This window comes from Calliopsis andreniformis, chromosome 12 (genome assembly GCF_051401765.1).
Source record: "Calliopsis andreniformis isolate RMS-2024a chromosome 12, iyCalAndr_principal, whole genome shotgun sequence".
NCBI lineage: Eukaryota > Metazoa > Arthropoda > Insecta > Hymenoptera > Andrenidae > Calliopsis > Calliopsis andreniformis.
In genome coordinates, this window is record NC_135073.1 from 7,844,869 (window position 1) to 7,864,658 (window position 19,790).

The 19,790-nt window shown below is 33.3% G+C and overlaps 2 protein-coding genes across 4 annotated transcripts; both read right to left on the minus strand.

Annotated features, from left to right (window-relative positions):
* Positions 1 to 11,075: 11,075 nt before the first annotated feature.
* On the minus strand, positions 11,076 to 14,147 carry Fnta (farnesyl transferase alpha). Its single transcript, XM_076388510.1, has 5 exons — positions 13,423 to 14,147; positions 12,734 to 13,088; positions 12,412 to 12,612; positions 12,142 to 12,325; positions 11,076 to 12,046 (listed from the first exon to the last, which is right to left on the minus strand). The coding sequence occupies exons 1-5, from the start codon at positions 13,580 to 13,582 to the stop codon at positions 11,948 to 11,950; spliced, it is 999 nt and encodes a 332-aa protein (XP_076244625.1). The 5' UTR covers positions 13,583 to 14,147; the 3' UTR covers positions 11,076 to 11,947.
* A 121-nt stretch (positions 14,148 to 14,268) lies between these two features.
* Hsc70-5 (Heat shock protein 70 cognate 5) lies at positions 14,269 to 18,970 on the minus strand. 3 transcript variants are annotated; one of them, XM_076388506.1, is made up of 11 exons: positions 18,767 to 18,970; positions 18,235 to 18,296; positions 17,951 to 18,096; positions 17,526 to 17,649; positions 17,139 to 17,447; positions 16,778 to 16,940; positions 16,247 to 16,703; positions 15,771 to 16,067; positions 15,514 to 15,701; positions 15,279 to 15,419; positions 14,269 to 15,200 (listed from the first exon to the last, which is right to left on the minus strand). In XM_076388506.1, exons 1-11 carry the CDS (start codon positions 18,857 to 18,859, stop codon positions 15,126 to 15,128), a joined length of 2,055 nt encoding a protein of 684 aa, XP_076244621.1. In that variant the 5' UTR covers positions 18,860 to 18,970; the 3' UTR covers positions 14,269 to 15,125. The 3 variants fall into 3 exon arrangements, with proteins under 3 accessions (XP_076244621.1, XP_076244624.1, XP_076244622.1); XM_076388509.1 differs by lacking the exons at positions 18,235 to 18,296; positions 18,767 to 18,970 and having other exon boundaries at positions 17,526 to 17,679; positions 17,951 to 18,065; XM_076388507.1 differs by lacking the exons at positions 18,235 to 18,296; positions 18,767 to 18,970 and having other exon boundaries at positions 17,526 to 17,682; positions 17,951 to 18,062.
* Positions 18,971 to 19,790: the final 820 nt, after the last annotated feature.

Here is a 19,790-nt window from a genome sequence, read left to right on the forward strand (position 1 = left end):
GGGTTAATGGCACACTTACTTTAATACGTGGAGATGTTGGTATTTAATGTAAGAAATAAGCGATCGTATTCGTGTATCACGGGGTGGTTGAAGGGAAAGAAAGAAGTGGGAGTATATTTGCGGTATAGCTTGTTAGAGTTTTCAGATACTAAAGAGAAAAATATGCCACTGAGACTTGATGTAAATTGTACTCGGCATTGTTTGTGCCAAAAGGTAGTAATAGGGAGGAAACGAGGTGCACAAGCGTTTGAACATAGTATTTCTGTAAAAGTACTGATTGAGCTTAGCTTTACGCAATTACTTTTGTCTTTTTTTTTTTCCTACTGACGGTAACAGTATTCGAACAAAGCTTTTTTTTATACTAACAAACACGCGTGTGTAGAATCGTAACGCCGATCCTTGAACGCTTATACAACAATAATGACGTAGCCTAGTTTTGTACAGCAACTAGACTTTCTACGCGGCTATTATTTGCTAAAACGTAGCGTTTACATTAACATTTAATTGAGGCTGTCGATCGGAACGAAAATGGACTTTGTATCGAGACACAAGCGAGGCAGTCATTTCTATTCATTCGCAACAGTGAAGTTGCTTTCTTTCTTTTCTTTTATTTTTCATGCCACCGTTATGGCCAGAGCCAGCAGCGAGCTTGCCTCAATCGTGCGCGCATGCTAGGGGAAAATTCAATTCCCTCGATTCAAATTTAATTCCATCCGCGAACACTTGTCCCTGCGATCACGAGCAACAGAAGAAAACGGTTCAGGATCTCATTATTCAGTGATTTCGAGGCGATCGTGGATTAGCGTTGAATCTTTAGTTGAGGCTTTAGCGAGCGGAGATAGGTCGCGTATTCGAAGGCTCTTTTTGAGCGAAGCAGGTTAAAACGGGTAGCAGTAATTCACGTACGATTTTTAATGATAATAACGCGTGATTCGGCTCGTTTAACGCTTTACGAGAGCCAGAGGAATATGCCATGCGGCGATTTCGTCGAAAATTTGTGTTTAATTGGATGTAAGAATGATACAAATTAGTAGATAGAAATCCAACGCGTGGAATTATATATGTGAATATAAAATTTAAAAACTATCTAAATTTGACTTATATAAGATATAGTAATGCCTTGAAATCAGCCCACGTATCAAGGCTAACAATGCAATTCTTTCGAGATCTGCCATTTCATTACAGTGTCAAAAAAAATCAGCCTTATGCACCAAATAAACAAAATTAAATTGAACATTGAAGAAATCTCGAATACTTAAAAATACTACAAATAAAAACCAGTTCCCTGATGAATATTTAACAAGATATTGAAGACTTCCATTTTTCATTAATGAATGACCTAAAACCACACAAGGTAACTTGCCCCAAACTTTAGCTAAGGGACTAATTTCAAGGCACCGATGAACCAAGATTGAACACCTCAGCTCGCAGTAAAGCGTTGAACGCGCAACAGTTGTTAGAAAAGAAACGATCAGCAGAACGTACGAAGAAAAAATAATGAAATAGTGTGAAACGTAGAGTATATATCGTAAATCCCGCTAGAACAGCTGGCCATGTTAAGCGGGACTCATTGTTTCTAGTACGTAAGCGAAGTAGATTAAGCAACATAATAAAAGTATTTATTTTTGTGACAGGTAAGTGAAATTATTAATCGTGGTAAGATATTAGCTCGTAAAGACTGCGTGCTGCTAAAGAGAGAGAAAAGGGGACGAGCGGCGCGGACAAACGAAGACGAAGAGAAGAGAACCAATTGATTGAATGAGGAAGAAATACGCGGTATGGGTCTGTTGATTTTCCATTCGAATGATCTCTGATCAGGAACCCACACGATGCTGAATTTTATTGTAACTATAACCTGTGGAAGAGATATAGTGTACCCCGTGAACTTCAGCATGAAAACAACAAACGTCGAAAGTTGGGATAAGTGACTTTGTCAACGGTCGTTGTCAGTGCAGAAAGCACTGGTTCCCGTCAGATCACCGAAGTTAAGTTGCACTGGACACGGTTGGTGGTTAGATAAATGACTGTCCAAGATCTGTCGTGTACTGTTGGCAAATTGGTGGTTTGAAGTCTGCCCAAAACTAAGTCTTTGGTTTGATGTGGTGGGATGGAGACTTAGGACAGACTTTGCACTGGCAAATTCGAGAACTGTATGTATATTCTGTTCTAGTTTCTAAGAACTGATTTTATAAATGATTTTAACTGTCCAGCAGGTAACAAGAAATGGTTAGACATCCTCTAATGAAGTATTTTTTAGAGTTAAAATGGTACTAAATGTTTGGATATTATCGTGCAATACATATACGTGGAAAAATAGGTCGAGGCGACATACATTGCCTGCTGGCTAGATAGTGAGAATCGACATTCAGAAAATTTACGGGTGTAACGATTCAATAAATTTTCCAAGTTTGGTTTATATTTTCACTCCCATAACTTACTTGATAAATATTAATATCAAGTGGGAGAACTCAACGTAAAAAATAGTAGCGACAGCGAAGTCGTAGAAAAAACTGATGAATCTTTTAAAGAAACCAGAGGTACAAAGATAAATGATAACACTATAAAAAATTAAATCGTTACGAATATTGTAGGCCTCACTATCAAAACTAAATACTTCGATTCTAATTCAAATTCCATTATCCCCATCGAATATAAAAATGATCACAAATCACTATATCTCTTCCACCGATTACACTGATGTTTCCACATTAAGTGGACCAAGGTGTCCGCGACGTGCGATGGCGATTCTCGAACGAAATGTATTCAATCATTTTCCATCACTGCCTACTTCCGATTAACTGTACATAAGATGGGTGCGCATGAAGAAAAGAAAATCGCAATGTACCGAACATTCGAGTAGAATATGGCATCGTTTAGACAAAAAAAGAATAGAAGAAGGAATACAACGTAGACTGAAACGTAGAATTATTCCAGAAGGCACTTGTTTCAACTTTTCTTTTCCAAATTCTCCATCAAACGTTACGCAATAGCGGCTTCCTTCGATCATATTCTTCTTCAGTTCTTTGAGTAACCTAGCGTAAAAGTCATCCTCACACACAGGACACAGAGCTAGATAAGAAATAAGATCGAGATGAAAGGGTAAAAGCGCGGTAATAGACGTAGGCACGAGGGAGAAACACCGGAATAGAGACTTCTCCGATTTTTAGCAGCGCCTACACTTAGGATACATAAGATTTACGTGTAAAATCGAGGCGAACGGTTGCCTCGTGTCAACTCGATCACTACCACATGTCTTTGAAGTTACTGATGTAAGTATAGAGAAAGACAAAGGAACGGGGTGTGTAATCGTGTTATCCTAGATATTTTCAACCTCGATCGAGAACGTTAGATACCTTAGATGTCAGAGAAGAAACGTTAAGATATTTCTCGTACCCTCGATTGGTCGAACGGTAATCTAAAACAGTAGATCTAACATGGCGTCGATAGGCTTCGCTTTTTCGTTAAGGAAGAGAACGTAGGAGGGAGTTTATTATTTTTTTAAAACGAGATTAGACTAATCGAAATTTCTTTCGAAACCTAAGCTGTTAGTTCAGCGAAGAAACAAGGCGACTTCAGAACGTCTGGCGTTCTCTGAACACAGTCCTATTATAGATTAGTTCTATCCTACATTTAGTCAACGCATACACAGTACTGTACACAGACACATTGACATCGACACAGTCTTGTGTTAATTATATAGAGTGTTTAAGGCCTTGCGTCTGTAAGATCTCGTATCTATGATGAAATAGAAATCTTCGCGGATCGATAATTTTACATTATAGTCTGTTGTTAAAAAAGACAGTTACATATTGGACATGTCTTTTTCAGAACGTTTTGGAAAGGACAACATGTATGACGGAGATTAGGAAGAATTGAAACGAAGAGACAGTCGCGTTGATCTGACTGGCAAGGGTTCAAGTGTAACTTAACATTCGAATTATACAAGTTGAACACGTACAGGTACACATACACGAATTTTACTTTCTCAAAGCATACTTAGCAGAGTATTTTTCTGATATTTTTCCTAAGGACCAGGACTCGTATTTTCTAACGGTAAGACGCGATCAAGGGAAAATATCGACGGCGTTTCTCTTAAGTTTATCAGGTGTAGACAATAAGAACAGGTTAGCGACTTGTATGTCACTATCAAATGTGCGGGGATCGTTTGTATACGTGCCACTCGCGCGACACGATTTTCATTTTCTAATGGTTCAGGAAGATAGACGAAAGTAGGTTCACGCTAACGCGACTAATGAAACGAAAACAGCGCCGACTTTTGTGCAGTTCGAGAGTTTCTTCGAACTCTGCAAATGTTCTTGAAAAATATTCGAAATGGCTCGCTACATATTTCACGGAATGTCTATTCAACGATCTTAGGTACTTTGGAATCGTTTGCTCAAAATGAACGTGAATGGATATCTCGAACGTTTGGGAACTGCTTTGAGATAAGGCTGGGACTATTTTTCACTGTTAGTGCGAGATATAGGAATATTAACATAAGTGATCTTTATTTTCTTGAATATTATATCCCGCGGTTCTTAAACTAGAAATAAAAGCTCACTTTTGGAATGTATAATACAGTCAAGTAATAAGGGTTGAAGACCTAATTTCTAAATCCATAGATTACAATTTCTCTTGATAAAGATGACAGAACTGTTTTAAAAGGATGAACAGCCTATTTAATGATTGCTTTAACATAACGTATAATATAATTAAAATTAACAAGCTTGGATTAAATTATAGATAGGTCGAGAGAAGTGTGATAGTTATACGTGAAGAGGGGGTGAAAAAATTTGATTAAGGGAGAAAAGTTTGAAAAATAATGATATTCAACATAGTCGAATATTGAAGTATTGATGAAGTTCAGGCATTTAATAAGGATGATGAATCATATTCAAGTTTATTTGTACGTATCCCTAAAAAGAAGGATTTGCTCATTGAATTTTTATAACTAGTGTTTCTTCCCACATAAGTATGAAAAATCTTCTGATAACAATCAATATACAAACATACATTGCTTTACATTTCAGTAATAATTTTTCCGAATTCTTCGATATTCGAAGAATGCTCGTGACATTGAAGTGCTTATAAAGTAATTGAACATCAAAGTGTTGAAATAATACCAGCCTTATCTCAGAATCACACCACTTGTCTAAAAAATTCACTAGATTCCATATGTGGGAATTATCTGCTTTGAATCATGTCAAAGCTTCGTAAACATATCTCACAAAATCAATAGTAGTGAAGCTCGATTCTCATTGTGCTAATTGCAATTTGACAAATTTGGTGTCAGGGATTTTATTCATGCCAGTTTAAACACAATAATGTTTCACTGCATACTGCTTCGATATAGTTTTCATGAGAAATAAGTCAGAAAATTTCTTGTTGTATTATTTCGGTATGAAAAACAGTCTCGCGAAATTGAACAATTTAATCTGAAGATTAAAATATTAGTTATATCATGTAACCAAGAATAAATGAACGTGTTAACAGATAAGAGAAATAAATAAAGTGAACAGATAGATAGAAAAAAGAATAATCTCGATTGGCTCGATTTCGAATGAAAAAGAAATTATAGGGGTTACAAAATATTACTCTAGGGTTGAAGGAAGAATCGATTTTCGGAAGTCATTTAGTTGGCTTATAGTTCAGTGAAAAATTTAATAAAATCCTTTTACTGAACTTTAAGAAAACTCACAATACATTAAACTAAATAGCATTTAAAAAAGTATTAATGGATTAACTTATGAAAAGTAATTTATTATTATTTTTATTACGTCATTGCTATCTAAAATAGTAACTACTTATTGCATAATTAAATTGACCTATGAATACAATCTCAAAATCAACAACAGTTTCATTTATTACACTTGAATTATTGCTAGTAAAAAAAGAAATACATTCTTTATTTTTAATTACATTTAGCGAACATTTTTTCTAGCAATTTTTCAAAGAATGTTTTCAGTGTTCTGCCTAAAAGTTACTGGAATGTCTTCAATACTTTGTTCGAAACCTTCGAGATAACAATGAAGAGAATGAGAGCTTTCATTTTTTAAATATGTTCCTGGATCGATTCTTTCTCTGACCCCACAGTAGTTGATAGAACAAATATAGAGAAGCATAAAAGCAGCTCGGTCGAAGTCGTTAGCACCCTTGAACAAAAAAAGATTCAGAAGAGCATTCCACAGACGTTTTGGTCATTATCCTAAAAATCATCTCGGTAGACGCATTCTATACAACGCCTCTCCTTAGCTCCCATTAGCATTAAATTTCTTAAATATTCATTTTTTAATAACGCATTGAAATCCCTTTTTTCTTTTATGATAATACCAAAGTGTTCACAGAATTTTTAGGGATCGCAGACTTAAAGAAAACAGCAAAAACTTCATTATGAACTAAATTGTTTCTGGTTTTGTACAAAATTTGTCAAAAAACGTGACAAGTATTTAGTTAACATAATATTCAAATAAAACTTAATACACATTGTTCTCCACGATGGATAACGTAATTTTCTTTAAAATGATGAGCTCTTATTGTATATTGTTTTATTACTATAATCTATGAAAATTCCTTAAAAAATCCTCTGCTAGAATCTGTAATCCAAAGAGGCCAACTGTTTTGAATGCGCTTTCAAAGTTGATCTCTAGTAACCTCTGTTCCTGGACACAAAACGAATGTGACCAAATGACAAGTGGCAAGCTACACATTTTGACACTCTGCACTTCCAAGGATATCACTGTAACTTGGTTGTCCCTATAACTCATCGCTGTATCTGTTCCACCAACTACAATATCTCGTCTATTTTAACGTAGGTACACACTGTATTTTGAAATAGGGTTCCACGATCTATCTTCTCTATACGAAATCTATCTCCTTCTCGATAGCTAGACGTATCTTTAACGAGGGTATTTTCGGTGGTATCTACTAGGCGTAGGATAATTGTTAGACCGAGAGATCAAAAGGGAATTGATCCGTGCAAGGGCTCGATGTTCCGGAAAAAACGAGGCGAACTAGGGCGATAAAAAATCTGTTTAAGAGGTCATTGAGCCATTCACGGTCACTATCAATACTTACAAGGGAATTATTACATAGCATATGGAAGATTATGGTCAGGCTGTGTTTTACTGGCTGACAGATGGTCCAATCATATAGATTACATATTTATAAGGGGAATATCGAGGACATTAATTAAAATTAGGACGTTAAAAAGTCGTACGAATACAAGAGAAATCATTCAGCCCAAAGCATTATACTTTCGTCAGGGAAGAGTCGGAATTTCGAATGTGTGTAGAGCCGATGAAGAAGTGGAATTCTTTAATGAAAGGTAAATGGTCCCTTCATCAGGCAACGTGAAATACAGGTTACTGAAAATGTACAGTATGTATGGCCCATTAAATTTTTTAATTACATAAATTGACTTTAGGAACTGACAAGAACTTTTAGAAGAAAATTATGTTGAAAAGTATACCCAATTTCTAGTCTCTTTTATCGACCTACTTTTACAATGGATAATCTCGCGTCTCCATTAATTACTTTCTCAATTACATTCTTCTTCTCAATCTTAATTAGTCCTACTATTACTTTAGCTGTTTACTTTTGGCAAATTTACAATTTTACATTCCCTAAAATTCTCAATGAATTGGATAATAAATTACATTGGAAATTAATAAGTAAATATAAGTGTTCTGTGATTTAATTTTTATAGTTATGGGGCAATACATTTATTTATCACCGTTAATGGAAAAGCAGGAACTGATCAATAAAGAGAATACGGTTGCTAATGGAGACATTTACCTCGAATTAATTTCAACCTCTTCGATTATAACAATATATTTCAACGAAAATATTTGAACAAGTGGTAGATATAATGAATGGCTTTGCACAACGTGCAATAACGAAACGCTAACACAATTTCGATATTCCTGGGATTTAAATGTACAAATTTGAACGCGTTCGTGATCAAACGTTAATAATTATATCCTTTTCTTCCTCGAAATTGCAAATGCTAGAACGAAGGAAAATTACTATATCTATTTCATGCAATACCGTCGAACACAATATTTTAGTTCTAACGCAACTAACATATGGTTGCCTTCATAACACATTCGCTTCGAGAGATCTATATTCACAAAATACTGAAACTTATTTTAATTTTCAAACAATGATATTTTTATTTATTATCGTAAATTAAATTAATTGAAAACGTAAGGATGTCCACAGTTGGACAAGAATGTTTGAACTTAGAAACTGATTTTTGATCCGTAAGCTTATTATAAATCAGTTTAGTAATGTTGTATACAATAATAATCATTAAAACATTTGTGCAAATGCAAAATTGTACAGTAATGAGATTTGTTCTGCAGTTAAACACGAGGTTGATGAATTATAGGCATCAAAAGTCAATTAAGGATTTAATGAATAATTCCATTTAGAACGAACATAATGTAACTCTGGAATGTGGAAGTTTAATGACACCAGTCATGCACAGGAATTTAATACAAAATGAAAATGTCAATAAAGTATTTATTTATATTATAGCTAACAATAACAGAATGTTACAATAACTCATAAATAATTTTAAAAATTGGTTTGCGAAATTTCTTCAAGAACAAATACGATGAATTCAAATGAAACTTATTAAAGTGATATTTGTCTTAGAAAACTTTCCTCCAAAAACTGAAGTCAAACATCAAATTTTTTCTCAAATAGGTCGAAACATTCTTCGAAGCAAATGTGTTAAATGCAAAAGTAAAATTATAGTATTCATCGACACTAAAGATCGAAATTGGTACAAATATCACGAGGAACGCAATGATCGTTCGAACATTCACAAAGAAAAAAAAGAAATAAAAGCTCTATTTCATTTCTGTCGTGATCTCGATCAGAAAGACGCGTGAATCGCTCACGGAATTCTTTCGAGAAAGAAAGGCACTCGATTTGAAGTGTGCCATAAAAGCGAGCGACTTCGTACGCGTGGGGTACCTTCGACAATCGCAATACCAAACAGCATTGGTATATCTATCGATCTTCCTGAAGTGACCCTACACGTATCTCGGCTCAACAGTTCTATAGTTCTTTGAGGATTCATACATACGCGACATGCGGGTTTTCAAGCACCGTGCGCTTATCAGAAATGAAAGAAAGAAAAAAAAAAATAAAACAAAGGAGGAAAAGATAAAGTACTTATACAACGTGTTAAATATGAAGGAATTTAAAAGAGAAACAAAGAGAAAGTGGTAAAAAAGATATTGATATGATGGTATATTTTCGGTGTAAATCAAGTGTATATGTGTATATCCGTGGTAAAAACTACGTGTATCTCGTAGCTTCGATGTACCGATGAAAAAGCAGTCCTCTGTTCGAATTCGCGATTCAAAGTTCGACGCGCCAAAATCTTCGTGAACCGCGTTACAATATTTTCTCCTTATAATTTTGACACTATTTCACTTACTTGAGACTATTCTTTCGCTTTCAGCTTTGATGATACAGAAATGACCTATCAACACAACATTTTTTTATTTTATTTATTTATCAAAAGTTCCTTTTATTCTGTATAAAGTCGTTCCCAGCATCAAGAATTAAGCTTACAGCGAGTGGAAATACTGTACAGTATTTTCTTGCTATAAACTTACAGATCATTACGATGATCTTATAGAGACATCCACATCTGGGATCTACTTGTGTACTGATAAACCCAATTTCTTTCATCAAACATAGAAATAAGAATACGTGAAAGCAAATCTTGTTTCTTCTAAATAGTTTCAAGATATGATGAATATAATGGCAAATTTATAACGAAGGAATATTGTATATTCTTTCTTGCCATGCGTGAGGACTCGTTTTCTATCGGTACGAGCATGTAATCGGACTAATCGTTTGAATGTTGATTGTTAAATGTTAGGATAGAGAAACTTAAGAACATGCCCCTCCTCTATGAGTATCCTGTATCGAGGACGTACGTTTCGTATGCGCAATTCGGTTCGGTTGGATTAGACAAATTTTTTCATCGAAACAAGACATCGATTGCTACTCAATTCCTTCTTTCACGTTAGGTATACGTTTCCCTTCGGGGTTTGTTGATCGATACGATATATAATATATATGCATAAAAGTTAATGTTACTTTGTTGTTTACACATATCGTTGAAAGATTTGTCATGTGTAATATGTCCATTAAAATCTTGTCTATTAAAATCTTATGACATTACACGAACAGTCTGGAATCAATATCCATCAACTCCATCTCTTCGGAAAGTCAGAGTGATTGATTTCTGTGTTTGCTTCGCAATCTTTGGCTAGCTCCGACTTTGAGCGTCTCAATTGGTGAATCTGACTTTGAAGTTAACGAAATTTGAGATTGATGGGAATGTTATTGTTCAGAGGTCTGAATATTTTGAAGATGAAAGAAAAGATTATTAAAATTCACCGATGCAAATAAATATATAATACTTGTTTAAGAAAGCTGCCCTATATGAACTTTGAAACTTGTAATTTGAATTTGTAATTTTATTCGATTACTCTCATGAAATGTATCTACATTTACATTACGTATTTCCGTTTGTACTGAGATTAATTTTTGAATTTGTTGAATGAGAAAAAACTGTGATTTTCGTGAGTCTATATAATTGATTAGATCGCTGTTAGTGTTGAAAGTGAATTCTCTTTTATTTAAGCAATGCAGTCACTGCCGCCGTTTTTTCGCAACGAAATTCACTTTTCGCTTTCGATATTTTGACACTACCTTAAAGAAGTGACTGGCCGTAAGCTGTAAGCCAAGAATCATTTCTAAATAATTATGTTTGAGTTACTTATCGTTGATTCGAGCAAGTTAATAAAGCACGGAAGTATTTTTAGTGTCAAGATCATCGTTTGGAACGCAGCGTTTATAGTTATCTTAGCTACGCAAATGCCTAATCATTGATATAATTATTATTATTATAATTAGTTATTGTACTATACTTGAAAGTATGTAACTATTTTATAAATAAATAAATAATTAACGTTCGTTGCTTTATATTATTCTTCTAGTGTTTCATGAGTGAAGGAAAGGGTGCCAGTGACGATGGTAGGAAAATGGCAGGAAACCTTGTATATATTATTAATATTTTATTCTTCTTGTCCATACATATACAACATACTTTGCTCTTCAATATACATAAAAATACTTTCTTGTGTGTTGCTATTATCCATAAGCCATTGGAGTATGTGCAATAACTATGTTTGAAAGAAAACTTGTTTCTTTAATTAATTTGACAGTATTTGATAAAATCAGTCATCTGATAAAAGTCACTACAGAAATAGAACTAAAATTATATAATATAATAACAAAATACAGTTATTACTATAAAAAAAATAGAGCCTATAAAATATAATCCTGCTATCACTGAATGCATGAATTCAGGAATGATTTGATTAGTAAATATAATGGTAAAAGATAGTTACTACAAGTAAAGCTATGAAGATGCAGTGTATATTTGATATTATTGAGATCTTAAAACGAAGTAAAAAATCTCTATAATAAAAAGAGGACATGCTAAGTAAACAGTGGACAGTAGAAAAATTTCTTTCTGTATCATGACTATAATAAAATACAAGGAATGTTTTGTATTGACTTATAGCCTTTTTTTCCAAAATTACAAGTTAATAATATAAATTATTGTTAAGCTATTGCAAGTGTCCAGTGACTTATAGATGGCAGTGTATATAACATTTTTTTATTATTATTAACACCATTATTATATACCAACTGCTTACTGAATAATTAGGTAAAATATATTATCAAATATTATTATGAACAATTTTATTTTACGTTGATACATTCGTGATCGTTTCAACACAGAAATGTATAATACACAGGTCCTTTTATGTAAAAGATTACAATATATTAATTAAGAGTGGCGGCTTTATAATGTAACATATTAAGTAATCTGTGCTTTGTAAAGAATGTGTTAAGATTCCAGTTGCAACTTTTCCATTAACTGTTGACTAATAAAACCCCAATATCGTTTTCTTATGGGATCATACTTCTCAGCTAAGTCTTTACACAGCTAAAATTAAATACAATAATGAGTAAACATGATTATGAGTATTGATAGGATATGTATATGAAATAGGTAAAAAAAAAAAAAAAAAAACAAAATACCTGGAGTGCATTATTAATATGAAATATTGAATCTGGTGATTCGGATGATACAGGTTTTCCCTGAGAAATGTCTATAATACAGGACAACAAATGATGGCTACGGCACCCATCTGAATATAATTCTTTACATTTCTGTCTTACTTTTTCATTATAAGACAGACCCTTAGAATCTTGCATCAAGATACTAAAATGTGACATATAATTCATATGTTAACTAAATCAAGTAATTTACTGTTACTGATATGAATAAAAAAATATCACCAACAGTACCCTCGAAGATAATTCCAAGCACTTTCATTTTCTTTCGCTAACAATAGTTTATCCAAGACAAAGTCAATTTCTTTATCGATTACATCTTGTTCAAAGTTTGTTGTATTACTTATCACAAAATAACGTTGATTCCAAGCTGAATTATTACGAATATCATCATCCAATAGTTGTTCTACATATTCCAGTTCGTTGTCATATAAACTGCATATTGTATAAACGAAAAACGTATTAAATAAATTCAAGTACTGATGAATTTAACTATGCAATATACTTTAAAATTATAATTTCACAAACAATAAAAACATGAATTAAGTATACTAACTTAAATGTTTTTATACACCATATACGATACTGCCAAGCATGATAATTCTTTACATCTTCTTTTAAAATAATTTCTGTAACTTCTAATTCTTTGCTAGCATTTTGAAGCCACTCGACAATAACTTGTCTGTGGTGCCAAGCTTGATAATTTTTAGTGTAATGTCTTATTATTCTATAATTAATTTGTAACTCTTCCCATAAATTGCTTCCAAGAGCTTTAAGTATCTCTCTTCTATATTGCCATACTGTATAATTAGCTGGATTAAGCCAGATGCAACATTCCGTTAAACCTAATGCACGTTCTGATTTTTCACCAGACTTTAAAATAGCTCGGAAATAATCGTGGCTGTCCTTAACTTGAAACGATAATTAAATTGTTAGAGGACTCGCATTGTGAATCTTTTTATATCTACTTATTGCACTAGTATATCATTTATTTTCTTCTTATCGTTTACTTTCCATTTGTTTATGCAAACTTTAAATGTTAATACAATAAACAAACACGATATAATATTACAAAAATTCTATTTTAACATTTTAATATTTATATACAAAGGCTCGATTTTTGAATGGTTCAGAATACACAAAAGGTTGATGTGAGGTTAGGCGGTAAACTTTACCGGGAACATAAAATTAGGAAAGTGATTGATACTCGTTCAAAGTAGATTTTAGAAACAATAGAATACTCACATTTCTCAGTATAAGCTATTGCAACAATAGGGTGAGGACCGTCATCCTGTGGCACAGGAGTCACGTCACTCCATTCTTCGCGATCTTTGTATAATACCCACGTTAGTATCTCGTAAATATCTGTAGCATCCCATTTTGTATCGAAACTTTCCGACATCATATTATGTTCATAAAATATTGTATAATAACAGAAATAGAAAACAAATTTTTGCAACTTAATTTCTATCCGGGTTCTACTCACTCAAAATTCAGACTTGTTAAACCACGGATCAAATACAAAAGTAGATTCACTTTAGATTTCACTAATGAAAATCAACTCCCTGACCAATCTAAAGATTTAATCGAATACTGTCTTTAGATAAACTTGACGATTATGATAAAACTTCTTAAATTTTGATTTGTTGTGATAATTTATTAATAATGTTTCAAGCGACAAATAACGAAGCTGAGGTCTCACAGAATCGAACTAAAGATAATACACTGAGCGATACATCTATGCATGCGTAGTCTATGGTGAAACATTTTTTTCAATCACATAATAGTTATTCATTGTAATGTATCTTTTAGAAGTCAATTTATGCAGTTATAACTCAGTTTTGTCTTATCAAAGTTAAAAGAAGGGTAAACCGAGTAAATAATTTTAAAAGATAAAGAGGAAAGCAATGAACTTATGCACAGAAAATGTTCAGTACAAGTTTTCAGTGAACGAAGTAACTTCGAGATTATTTATAACGTTTTACTATTCTTCAATCTTTCATTTTCGTTATTTTTGCAAATAAAAACAAAAGCAGTCACAATCTCGATATTTGTTAGAACGTATATGTATATTTACGTATAAAATACATATTACTTTGAACGAATTTATTCGGTAACACAACGAAACATAGAAATTATGTTCTACAGTTCAATAATTCAAATAAAAAATTTTAATAATATGATTACATCATAATACAATATTTCCTAACATAATCTACATGTCGCATACCTCCTATAGTTTGTTTTGCGCCGTACATTCATCGCATTCTCTCGTGTACTTGTATTCTGTCACACTCATACTGGATGAATTCTATAGTTACAAATTTCCGTCAGAATAACATGTCGAGTTATCAATTTTCACGATTATTCTCGTAATGAGGCCAAGTATGTAAAACTGACACAAAAGTGTAGTATCTTAACATGTCTTGCACATAGTAATAAAGAAACTGCTAGCAGCATTGTACCATAAATTCAAGTAGATTTTTATGTACAGAATTTACAATTTGACCTCCTTTTCGTAAGATTTTATTTGAATGTGTAATAAATATGCCACAGGAAACACTTCTGTAGAAAGGTACAATTTCAACATTTTCAAAGCATTCATTAGTACGAATTGAAATAAAAAGAGTTATCAAATCTTTGTTGCACTTTAATATGCATTTTTGAAACTATTAAAAATAATTGCAGTTACAAAGCGGTGCGCATTATAACTGATCGATATTGAAGGCATAAGTCTTTCACCCCTCAAATTTAAATTAATATTCATTCGCTAATTAATACGTGCTCAAGAATAAAAATTGAACGACGCGATCATTCATCTTGGTTTAAATTTTGTAAATTATCCACGTAATAATACGATCTTCTGGAGCACGTGAGATACTGATTAGTGTTTCTACAACTGTGTGCAATAAATTTGTTTTACCTCAATACATACTGTCTAAATAAAATTAATTCTTCTCTTCTTTCTTCTCGGCTTCAGTGTCTTGTTGACTTTGGTTTTGGCTTTCTCGCTCCGCGGCCATCTATAGCGTGACAAATGTATTATACGTGTTATCAGAATATTAGAAACTCACATTTCTACTTAACAATTAAATACATACCTTCTTATATGCCATCTCAAACAGTTTAAGACTTGCTTGTTGTAATTCGTTCGTTTGTCTCTTAATTTCTTCTGGCTCCATGTCGTCTTTCTTGGCCAATGTTTCTCGCATTTTTGCAACCAATTCTCTCAATTTGTCGCACTGTAAAAAATAGGGAACATTAAATAAAATTGAACCTCATAAAAAGTAAATAGTATCGATATTAAAATTGCATACGTTTATATATGTATCTTACCTCGTCTTGTGGCAATTGTGGCTTGAATTCTTCCAATTTTGATTCCGTGTCGTGAATAATACCTTCAGCTTGATTCACAGCCTCGACTCTTTCTTTCTTGACTTTATCTTGCTTAGCGTATTGTTCAGCATTCTTCACCATGTTTTCAATTTCGTCTTTACTAAGACCGCCGCTTGATTGAATAACAACTGAAGATAAAAACAGTATTTAGTGAGGCTTAATTTCATCAACTTAGTTACTCTTAAACTTCTACATACTTTGTTGTTCCTTGCCAGTTCCTTTGTCCCTAGCAGATACGTGAACAATGCCGTTAGCATCTATGTCAAATGTGACTTCTATTTGTGGTACTCCTCTTGGCGCAGGTGGAATTCCAACAAGAGTAAACTGTCCAAGAAGTTTATTATCGCTAGCCATCTCTCGCTCTCCTTGGTGAACTTTAATTTCTACTTGGGTCTGACCATCAGCTGCCGTGGAGAATACTTGACTCTTCTTGGTAGGAATAGTTGTATTTCGACTAATTAATCTTGTGAACACACCACCCAATGTTTCAATACCTAGAAATTAAAAATATCAAATTACAGCATACGTTTTGGTCACTATTGTAGAAGTTCACATTTAGTTTAATAAGGATAACTCAGTAAACTGAGATCTTCATTTGTATCAGAGAGAAGATTAGTCAACAAACATCATAGTAAAAAATGTTAACTGTACATGTGAAAAAATGAATATGTACCAAGAGATAGAGGAGTAACATCCAAAAGAAGTACATCCGTTACATCGCCAGCTAATACACCTCCCTGGACTGCGGCTCCGACAGCCACAGCTTCATCAGGGTTTACAGCCTTCGACGGTTGTCTACCGAAGATTTCTTGCACTGTCTGTTGAACTTTAGGCACTCTTGTCATACCACCGACCAGTAATACTTCACCAATATCAGACTTTGCAACTTCAGCGTCAGAAAGCGCCTTCTGACATGGTTGAATAGTACGCTTAATTAAATCGCCGACAAGACTTTCGAATTTGCTTCTCGAAAGCTTAAGGTTTAAGTGTTTTGGTCCACTGGAGTCCATAGTTAAATAAGGTAGGTTTATGTCGGTCTGAAGTGAACTGGACAGTTCGATCTTGGCTTTTTCAGCGGCCTCTTTCAACCGTTGCATAGCCATTGCATCCTTGGCTACATTTAAACCTTGCTATAAAAGTATCGAAATGTTACTTATATACATAATACTTATTGCAAGTAGCAACTTTAGTGTATCATACGTACATCTTTCTTAAATTCAGAAACAAGATAGTTAACTAAAGCGTTATCAAAGTCCTCTCCTCCCAGGAAGGTATCTCCATTTGTGGATTTAACTTCAAAAACTCCTTTCTGAATTTCCAAAATGGAAATATCGAAGGTACCACCTCCTAAATCATATACTGCAATGCTACAAAATATTATATCATATAATACGTGCATACCTTCAATAAAATGAATTAAAATAAAATATCACTAAAGAAAGTCAGTAGATAGTTTCAGCATATTTAATATAATAATGCTAAGAGACGAAAAATATGAACATCATTCTTGATTTATGCACTTTACGTGTCGCGATAGAATATCTTTAATGATTCATGATTCTCACATTTTATCTTCTGTTTTGTCCATGCCATATGCAAGGGCAGCTGCTGTTGGTTCGTTGATTACTCTAAGTACGTTAAGGCCAGCAATCTGGCCTGCATCCTTAGTGGCTTGTCTTTGTGAGTCATTGAAATATGCAGGAACGGTAATTACAGCATTTTTTACCGGTGTACTCAAGTATGCTTCAGCCGTTTCCTTCATTTTCATGAGCACAAACGCACCAATTTGACTAGGGGAGTACATTTTACCATCACCTCCCTGTACCCATGCATCTCCATTAGAAGCTCGTACGATTTTGTATGAAACAGTTTTCCTAGAAATCAAAGTTACTCCATATAGAACGGGATCATTAACAATAAAATATATTATACTAATATACTAAAATACGTACATGTCTTTCTTTACTTCTGGATCATCAAACTTTCGTCCAATTAATCGTTTCGTAGCGTAAAATGTGTTTGCTGAGTTTGTGACTGCTTGGCGCTTTGCTGGCATACCAACTAAACGTTCTCCGTCTGAAAGTTCATAAGCTCTTCAATCTGTTTCTGCTAAAATAAAGACTTCAGAACAATATTACAAGTGAAATATGTTCCAGAGTCTTACTTCCTAATATTTGAATTACACTAAAGTACATTACATAATAATATTATTGCAACTCCAATATTAAAGTTGCATCACAAATTTCAAACTTACTAAACAAATTCCAAAATATGTATATTTATTACATATGTATATTTATACATATTTGTTTGAGATATCAAGTAATATATTATAATAAAATAATTAAAATATTATTTTTACTGTAAATTTTCAAACCTTTAGTAAATGCCACATAAGATGGTGTCGTTCGTGAACCCTCAGCATTTTCTATAACCTTAGCCTGCTTTCCTTCCATAACTGCTACACAAGAGAATGTTGTACCAAGATCAATACCAATTACTGCACCTTTTACTCCTTCGGATCTACATAAATAGATAATAAAACATCATTGATATACTTTCAATATATAATTAACATTCCTTTGACTACATATATTTGAGAACAAACAATACTCAATTATTTCAAAGTAAGTAATAAGAAACTAAGTAAGGAATATTTACTTGTATCTATACTGATGCAAATCCGTTGCACGTTGAGGCATAAGATATGCAGGAGCCGCAGCCTGAAAATGATTTAAATACATCAAATGCCACTATAAATAGTATTATAATTTATAAAAATAACTTTCTTTAAAAAAACTATATTACCACCTTAATTCATGTGCATACCCTAAAAAATCGCATAAATTTTCAAACATATTTGTTACTAAAATTTGTTACAGAAAAACATTGGAGTTACAAATGTAACGAGCATCGATGTATCTATACTTCTTTATGAAGCATAGTATTTTGCAAGAAATAAATTCAGTAGCCGATCACGTGCCGGCTACGAGATCGACAATATCTCGGCATTAAAAAAGAAGGAAGTCTAGAAAGACTAAATACTGGAAACAACAAATGATACGAGTTAGTAAGTTAAATACTATGTAATAAGCGAATCAGCTTTGATGCAGTACAGATCATTAACGACGAACAAACGTTCGTCGAGATAAATATTCCGGACGGTGCGTTACGAATCGCCATCGGAACTTACATTTTTAAGAATTGTGCTGAATTGTTGTCTTCTAGCGATGTCGCAGGTAACATTGCTGCAGCTCCTCGTGAATAACTTTGCGGCGGTGAGCATTTTGATTTTTACGCGTTATATCGTTCAATTTTGCTAAAAAGTTGAGAATAGACGCTGGTATCCCAACTTCACGTGTAGTGATGCAACCTTCACAGAGGCTTATAATGCGCACTCCACGCGCGCATCAGAGTATTTCCATTCGGCGTACCGATATACGTAATTGCGTTCAGCCAATGATGAGCCAGCTCTGATAGAATTGACCAATCGTCTCGTTGCACGGCCTTCCTGCCTTTCGTGACTCGAGAATTATCCCGAATGTTCTACTAGAGAACAGATATCATAATTGTCGATCAAATGTGTTGTAAAATTAGTGAGGCATTTAAAAAAAGGTAATATTAATTTTTGTATGTGTTACTCTGACTAACGTATTATCTTGATACATGATAGCGATATTATAATTATAGTGTGGAATTAATAGGAAAACGGTAGTTCAACGATTAGAGTGTAGATTAAAGTAGTATTCGTGAAGTTTCCGGAATTTGAAAAAATAAAATGATGCAAGAGTATGAGGTTGCTGTGCTATTCTTACGATAATATAGAAAGAAAGATCTAGAACCGAATGGTAGAATACTACGTTTTGTTAACTGTGTCGTTATTGTTTATTGGATTTGATACTTGGAGGTGATTACTTATGGAAAAGTAAGTGTTCCAAAGAAGCGCGTTCATTTCGGATGGAAAAAGAGGTTAGCATATTAAGTTTAATTTTTTGTTTGAATATGTTAGAATGATTTCAGTATTTCTTTTTAATCCTTTTGATATGTATTATTTAACAAAATAACATTTAAAAATAGTATAGAAGATATGATATGACATACAAAAGATGTTTAAAAAGTATTCGATAATTTTTGAATTTTATTTTACTTAAGAGGTACCTTTTTATCTCATTATTTATATTTTGACGTACAGTTGCACAATATGTTGTGTTATTTTC

Coding starts and splice junctions, on each gene's coding strand:
- Hsc70-5 (XM_076388506.1), bottom strand. CDS start 18,859: ATGCTCACCGCCGCAAAGTTATTCACGAGGAGCTGCAGCAATGTTACC. Junction 18,297..18,766: donor TCAGCACAATTCTTAAAAAT/GTAAGTTCCGAT, acceptor AATCATTTTCAG/GCTGCGGCTCCTGCATATCT. Junction 16,068..16,246: donor TGTTACTCCTCTATCTCTTG/GTACATATTCAT, acceptor TTTAATTTCTAG/GTATTGAAACATTGGGTGGT.
- Fnta (XM_076388510.1), bottom strand. CDS start 13,582: ATGATGTCGGAAAGTTTCGATACAAAATGGGATGCTACAGATATTTAC. Junction 12,613..12,733: donor TGGTGTATAAAAACATTTAA/GTTAGTATACTT, acceptor TACAATATGCAG/TTTATATGACAACGAACTGG. Junction 12,326..12,411: donor GCTTGGAATTATCTTCGAGG/GTACTGTTGGTG, acceptor GTCACATTTTAG/TATCTTGATGCAAGATTCTA.